General features: G+C 41.4%; 2 protein-coding genes across 2 annotated transcripts in view; both read right to left on the reverse strand.

Annotated features, from left to right (window-relative positions):
- Nucleotides 1-1925: 1925 nt before the first annotated feature.
- On the reverse strand, nucleotides 1926-6858 carry LOC134181774 (uncharacterized). Its single transcript, XM_062649039.1, has 7 exons — nucleotides 6342-6858; nucleotides 3348-6268; nucleotides 3231-3288; nucleotides 2857-3173; nucleotides 2712-2757; nucleotides 2314-2654; nucleotides 1926-2250 (listed from the first exon to the last, which is right to left on the reverse strand). The coding sequence occupies exons 1-7, from the start codon at nucleotides 6856-6858 to the stop codon at nucleotides 2239-2241; spliced, it is 4212 nt and encodes a 1403-aa protein (XP_062505023.1). The 3' UTR covers nucleotides 1926-2238.
- Nucleotides 6652-7783, reverse strand: part of LOC134181775 (poly [ADP-ribose] polymerase tankyrase-1-like) — a 2525-nt gene continuing 1393 nt past the window's right edge. The window contains exons 4-5 of the mRNA XM_062649040.1: nucleotides 7700-7783; nucleotides 6652-7399 (exon numbers count right to left, since the gene is read on the reverse strand). The exon at nucleotides 7700-7783 is cut by the window's right edge and continues 363 nt beyond it. Of these exons, the coding sequence (XP_062505024.1) occupies nucleotides 6957-7399; nucleotides 7700-7783 (527 nt within the window). The 3' untranslated portion in view covers nucleotides 6652-6956. The remainder of the gene's footprint in view (nucleotides 7400-7699) is intronic.

Here is a 7783-nt window from a genome sequence, read left to right on the forward strand (position 1 = left end):
ATGTTCCTAGAACTTGCCAATGTCTTGTACTACTGTGGTGACACCTGCACCACTATTTCTTCTCCAGACACCTCAGTTGCTTGAGTTCTTAGTCCTTGTTTAATCAGAGCATTAATAAAATTGTTACAATGGGCTTTAGCACCAACTTTCTTTTTCTGAGTCTCCACTGTGACTGTGTGTGCATTTGTGTGTGTGTGTGTGTGTGTGTGTGTGTGTGTGTGTGTGTGTGTGTGTGTGTGTGTGTGTGTGTGTGTGTGTGTGTGTGTGTGTGTGTGTGCATGCATGGGTGTGTGCATGCTTGTGTCTGTTGGGAGAAGGGCAAACAACCTTGCAGTAGACTAAACCTAACTAGTTCATAGAAATCAACAATGCTGGATTGGCAATGTCTTAACCTAAAGGCATTTGAAGCCACTCAATTTACTGTTAACCTTGGATCACCTCACAATTAGCAAGCTTGGCTTGAACTCTCATAGCGGAATTCAAATTGTGGTGTGTGTGTGTGTGTGTGTGTGTGTGTGTGTGTGTGTGTGTGTGTGTGTGTGTGTGTGTGTGTGTGTGTGTGTGTGTGTGGTACGATAACTCAGTTGGTTAGAAAGTCATCTTACGGAGTGTTTACATCCGGGACCTTGAAGGGTTGCAAGTTTAAGTAACAGTGATGGCCAGCTATGGCATAATTTCCTTAAGCAAGAAACTAACACACATTTGCTTCTCTCGACTCAGGAGTATAAATGAGTACACGTACCTGGTTATTGACTGGGGTCCAAAGCGGCCATTGGCTGTGACGTGACATCAGCTACTGGGGTCTTGGTGAGACTTCGGGTGCTCACACTGCAGTTGGCTTCACAAGTCGGTGCTCCTGCGAGTGCCTGACTCGACTCCAGGGGTTTGCTAGTGCAGGCCCAGAGTTCCCTGAGTAGCGGACAGGGCATGACCTCTGAGAGGCAGCTTCTGACATTTAGAATTTTTATGATTTAGGCATGTGTGTGTGTGTGTGTGCGTGTGTGTGTGTGTGTGTGTGTGTGTGTGTGTGTGTGTGTGTGTGTGTGTGTGTGTGTGTGTGTGTCGTCTGTAGGTCAATTGGTTGGATAGTTGCATTTAGAGAATGGAAACATCCAAAATCTGTCAGTCATAGGCACAGATGTAATTCCCTTAGGCAGGGAACTCACACGTAGTTGCGTTTCTCGACTCATAAGTATAAATGAGTACCTGGTCGTTGACTGGGTTAGACATGACCACTGACTTGGCAGTAAGATCCTGCAGTAGACGGGTATGTGTTGGCATTGGTGTCCAGTCGTAGAACTGCACCATAATTAGTGCCCCTGGATGACTCTGGCCAAGAGATGGATTGTCAGTGCTGGCTCTAAGTCTCCACATAGCGCATGGAAACTTTTATGTCTAGAGGCAGAGGGAGCTACCTTCACAACTGATCTTACGGCTGACGTCGAACGACGTGAAGGGCTCCACATTTTTGTATATTTTTGTCCATTTGGCAATTACCTTGTATGCTGCTGATCAAAATATGTATTTCCTTGTCTCAATCATTACATGAAAGCCTCTTGTTTTATATTCATCATTGCGACATATTAGTATGATAAACACTACCTTTTAGTCAGTGTTGTTATCTATGACAACTTGCTTTCACTTTTAGTTAGTCAGATAAATTCTGAACTTGCTATTTCCATCTGCAAGTTGATCGTTTATTTCTAGGAGATAAATTTCTGTAGCAACCATAATTCTCTATGGCAACTGTAACTTTTTGTCTGGGTATGGGGTGATGTGGTGGGGATAGATATGAAACAGAATGTTACCCAACAGCAGATGTTCGTGTCCTGTGTTGTTGGTTTAGACTTCCCTGTAAAGACAACATGGTAATTAATTACGGATGATCCCTTTCTTCATATGCTTCATGTTAGATGGGCAGTATTCTAAACTTTAATCTGCTGTTTATTGTACACACTGATTGGCAATATACTGGTACTCACTCAAACATGCTACCTACTTAGTACTATTCATCCAGCCTACTGAATAGAAGCTAATACAACAACTTCATGAATGTTCCCTACCCTAAGTAATTACATGTACAATACTACATACGGTTCACAACATTGAAACATCAGTCGTGTTCATCTTGATTCATACAGAGCTTTAGGATGCTGCTGTTAGTCTGATCAAAACTGAGATGTCCATCATAGGCACAACAGATCCTGCATTCTCTTCATCGAGTATAATATGCAGATATTATTGCTGAGGCTGAGTAACAATCAATTTTATTGCCTTTTACAACGCCCATACATTTCAATATTATGGCAATACCTCATCAGTCTGTCCTGCCACTTGTTCTTGTGACTTTAACATCTCCTCTACAACTTCTACTCCAAACACAGCCTCTGCATCAGATCTTTGTCGTCGTTGAATTAATGCACCAATAAGTAAGTGCCGCTGGGCTTTAGCACCAAGGTGTTTACACCAAATTTCTAACATAGCTTTAGCTTGGAGAGCAGAAGAAGGGTAATCATTCTTTATGGCAGCAATTTTCCCTGTAACATTAAACAGGTCGGGTTCAAGAACTGAAGCAAACTGTTGCCAACATCCTTCTATGATGTCGGCAAGACGAATTAACTCATCCGATGTCACCGTCTCGTTGGCATTACAAACTACAAACAAATTTGACATTTTTGGCATAAGAATAGTTACTGGGTAACTAATGTTACCTGTGGCCGAACGTGACCTTAGTATTGCAGGACATATCTCTGAACTCTACACAGAAACAACTAATCACACACAGATAGTAAACTCGGTAGTTATGATTATCTCTAGATTATCACCAAATGTCTAAAACTGTTGAGTTTGTCTTACCTGACAGTATGCTTCTAGCACACAAGCAACATCATTTCTGTATATAGAATTAAGAGCCGTCATCAGTCGTGTTATCGTAGCTTCACTTGAGGGTTTCATCATGCACCATCGCTTTAGAACATAAAGTGTGGGGCTCCCACTCTTCTTCCTCACCACATCTTCATTAAGAGGTCTGGTTAACAGCTCAGACCATAACCTCCTCCAGTCATCTCCTAAGTCATCTTCTTCATCCAGAAGTTTGGACACTTCTAGCAAGCAACTTGCAGGAGGTTCATTAAGAAGAGACTTTACTGGTGCCATATAGCTGACTCCAACATCTATATAAATCTTGATCACTACCAAACCACATGGTAAAATATCTAAACAAGACATACTAGCTTCTTCCTGTGATGGCCGCAAAGGAATATGCAATGCTGATGTCATTTCGCATTGCTACAAGCAAACATCAATTCATAAGTTATAGATAAGTTTACAATACAAAGGCTACTTACAGAGAATTTGTGGTCTGGATACCACAAAGAAAGTTTGGGAGGAGGTCGAACTTCTCGGTTTGTCACGCTGCTATAAAGCTGAAAGCGAGACTGTTGATATCCATCCAAAGAGATGAACTCGATATCAGATGATTTTAAACTCACTGCAGAGACATCAAATCCCAGTTGCAACTTCAGCCCTGCCATTCCTTGCTGCTTCGCCTCATCAACAACATCTACAATCCACTCACGAACAGCAACACACACTTTGGCATTGAGAGGTGTATGTGTCTCTGACAAGACAGTCATTTGAAAGTTGTATCTGTTGAGAGCAAACTCCAATCGATGACCAGGATAGATGTGGAAGTAGCCCACATTGCGGTAAATAACTGCCAAACGACGAAAACGTTTACACAGAAGAGTCAGCACTCTGTAGAATAATGGCTGAGGAATGCGGATGGGAGCAGACGACAAGATGAGAGGTAGTGACTTCCACTTGTCATTCATCCTGTATGATTCAAGACCAACTGCATGCTCAAGAAGACAGGGAATAAAGCAAGCTTGACCCTCAAAGACATCATCTTCTTCTTCACTGTGTGATTGACCTTCCCCTTCTTTTTCCAGATTAAGAAAATCATGACAATCACTTGCTGTCTTCAGATTCTTGTCATCAATAACAGGATACTCACATAGCAAATCATAGTGGCTCATCAATGACACAATGAGACGTTGAGCAGATCCGGCATCTGATAAAAGATGTCTCACAAGAGACATTGTCATAATGCCTTTCTCTTTGCTGCGTTTTACATCATTCGATAACATGGGAGGAACATCACCTTCCATGTGTATTGTGATCACTTTCTGCAACTGTGATACAAACCATTCCACATCTAACACGACTTCTTCTTCATCTCCACTCTTCAATGCCTTGGGATGATACATCAACACTGCACGACTACTCAAATACCGTAGCAACACCAACAGCTCTTCTCGATCTTTGATTCCAGCAGCTTTCATGGCAAGCTGCAGTAATTCATCAACAGTTGTTGTTCTCTTTGTCGGATAAGAGACTTTCAATTCTCTTACATTTTGTTCATACTTGAGCCAGCTGATAGGTAATCTGTGATGTTGGGCCACCTTGTGAGCCACTTCCTCAGTTTTCTGACGAAGCAGAGTCACCTGTGGATCTACAACACCACTGTCTGGGTCTGTCACTGTGTTATCCACATAGAAACACATCATATCTTTAGAGGCCCATACGATGTGTTCTGCCAACACTGTGCCCTCCAGTTTCTTCCTTATAAATGCATCCTGTTTCTCCATCATCCCTGGCTGCTCCTTTAACTTATCAAAATGTGTTCCTACTAGAAACATGACAGGTGATCTGATTCCTACTTCCTCAGATATCATGATACGACGTGACTGGTCACCTTCCATGATATGAACACCTGATACCCACTCTTCCAATCGATCAAAGTTTGTTTCGTCATCAAATAAAGGAATGTGGACAATTTGTCCATCTTCTGAACGAAACTGAGATGGAGTCTTGCCATCCATTGGCTGACAAGCATCAAACACAACGTACATAAAACCAGTCTTTGACATAAACAAATGATGTGTGACATAGAACACATTCTGACCAGCATAGTCCAACACAGTAAGCACTATTTCTTTCTTAGCCTTTTGACGAGACTTTGGGTCTCTCAGACTCTTCGAAACACTTTCTTTTAAGTGTTGGGGTAAAGTATTTGTGTTCTCAGTAGAAGAATCATCAACACTGCGAGTCGATGTCATTTCAGTTTGTAAAGGTAGAGCTTCCGGTTGTTTCCTTTTGGTTAAACTTTGTTGTTGTTTGTCTTGGTACTTACATGATTGGGCATCAGCTCTTGCTATGATTGGTTCTGTCTTCTTGTTTGGCGATGTAGTCTCATGGTCTAATTCAGCATAATAATCAGTGCTGCCCGAGTCGCAGAATAGAGAACGTTTACTTGACGTTTCGTCTTTATTCTCGTCTTTCTTTTGTTGTGGTTGCTGTTGGCTTTCACAACTAAATGATGTCACCTGTTTTGCATTTTTTCCAGCCAACGGATCTTTTGAAGGTGCCATGCTTTCGTGCTGGTTTACTGCTTTACTTTGTTGGCTGCTTTGAAAATCAGACGAGAAATTGCTGGCCATAGATTTCCTGTCTCCTTCATCCCCAACTAAATTGTCCACATTTCTAAAATCTGCCTCAGTATGATCTGAAGATGAACATGATTCTACAGCAAATTCCGTACCACCTGATGATTTTGCATCTGTGGCTGCTATGTGAGACGAAACGTTAGAGTCTTTGAATGTGGACAAATTTGATGACGTTTGCAATGAGGTTGACAAACCTGATGGAACTGCCTGTGCAGGAACTACTAAGGTTGTTGGTTTCTGAGAAGGAACAGTCAACTTCGGTGAAGAATCATTAGGTGGAACACGAGGCATTGAAGGCATTCTATGAGAAGAACCAACAGGACCAGTCTGGACATGTAAATCTTGCTTTGATGATTTCTTTGCCATGCGAGTGTAATTCTGTTTCCTTGGATATTCACTTTCGTTTGACTTCAAATATTGATCTTTTACTTCTGGTGTGTCAAGTGCCTCTGCCATATTGATCACAACGTTCTTCTCATATATTTTTGCGTAGTCAGCACTTGTGAGAGGTTTGGTCCAGTCACATGCTTCCTTCACAATAATCTGACACTTTGGATCAAACACAACTCCTATTGTACTCGGCTCATCAGGATTGAACTTCTGGAGAGTGAGAGACTTTGTCAAGCTTGTCTTACCCACACCATCACGTCCAACAACATCAACACGTAGAAACACGTTTACTGCTGATCCCTCACTACAGGATGACAGATAGACACGCAATGCTGCTTCTCCTTGCGACACGATCTCTTCAGGAAATGTTTCTATAAAATAAATAAATAAATTTCAATAGTCAAATGGAACTAAAGTTGCGAGTTGCGTGTTTCATTTACTCACCATAAGCCTGAATGATTGATGACATTTTGCCTTTTTTGTGTACTTCCAATCTCCTCAAAACAGCTTCTTTACCAATTGGAACTTTACTGATATCAGCGTCATGAGACAAAAGAAGTCTTACTATGTCTTTTTGTTCACTAAAGACAGCTACATGCAATGGACCTATTGTGCCCTTTATCTTGGGATCACTACTGGCACCATGTTCTAACAGCAAACGACACAAATCATAATGTCCCAGCTCTACTGCCAGACGTAAAGGAGGTTCCTTAAGAGTATGACCTTGGGAGCTGTAAGGTACATCTGAATTTACAGATGCTCCATGAGCAATCAAATGCTGACAAAATGTAATATCCTGCCGTTTGACTGCTCTCTGAATGAGTGAGTATCCTATTGTAGTGTGACAGTTTGCTTCTCTCAGACACAATCTACTCGAAGGGTCTAACTTAACACTAAATTCAAAAATATGACGACAAGTGTCGATGTCGTCAGCTTCATGAGCACTACTAACAATGGCCATAAGATCTTCTTTATCAATATTCGCCTTCTGTAAGTCATCTAATACAGCATCACCCGACTTTTGAAACAAATAGCAGAATGTTTTGCTAAGTCTGCTCTTCAAAGCAACATGCACTTTTGAAACAAATAGCAGAATGTTTTGCTAAGTCTGCTCTTCAAAGCAACATGCAAGGGTAAGTTTCCTTCTCTGTCAGCTACATGAGGGTTCACTCCATGTGATATCAACTTATCACACAACTCAACACATTCAACACGACTCTTACAAGCCAAGTGCAGTAACGTCTCACCAAACACATTCAATACATTGCAATCAGCATCACTTTTAACTAACACGTCAGCTGTCGTCATATGTCCTTTCTGACATGCAAGCTGTAGAGATGTGTGTCCATTGCTATCTGTAACATTCACTGGCGATCCCTTTGCTATGAGCATCTCACAAACCTCAAAACAATCTCTTTTGCTACAAACTGCCTTATGAAGAACAGTTTGATGAAAATTATTTTTAGAAAACACATCAGCATTGCAGTCCAACAGGTATTGAACTGTTGATATTAAACCAGCCTCACATGCCAAGTGTAGTGCTTGGTTTCCATCTTTATCCACTGCATCAATCTTCGCATCATGTTTTAGTAAAATAGAACACAATTCAGGACAGTCTTTCTCTCCACCAGCTGCTGTATGTAGTGGTGTTTGTCCATACTCATTCAATGCATTTACAACTGCTCCATGGGAAAGCAAGAAACGACTTGTACTTGTATGACGTCGTTTACATGCCAAGTGTAGTGATCGGTTTCCATCTTTATCCACTGCATTAATGGCATTATATTCTAGTAAAATAGAACACAATTCAGGAGAGTCTTTCTTTCCACCAGCTGCTGTATGTAGTGGTGTTTGTCCATATTCATTCAATGCACTTCCATCTGCTC

This window comes from Corticium candelabrum, chromosome 7 (genome assembly GCF_963422355.1).
Source record: "Corticium candelabrum chromosome 7, ooCorCand1.1, whole genome shotgun sequence".
Classification (NCBI taxonomy): Eukaryota; Metazoa; Porifera; class Homoscleromorpha; order Homosclerophorida; family Plakinidae; genus Corticium; species Corticium candelabrum.

Bases quoted from the DNA above. Each gene is read 5' to 3' on its own strand.
- LOC134181774 (XM_062649039.1), bottom strand. From the start codon at position 6,858: ATGGCCATTGTTAGTAGTGCTCATGAAGCTGACGACATCGACACTTGT. The intron at 3,289-3,347 runs GTAAGTAGCCTT...GTTTGCTTGTAG, and splicing joins ATCCAGACCACAAATTCTCT to CAATGCGAAATGACATCAGC. The intron at 2,655-2,711 runs GTAACATTAGTT...ATTTGTTTGTAG, and splicing joins AAGGTCACGTTCGGCCACAG to TTTGTAATGCCAACGAGACG.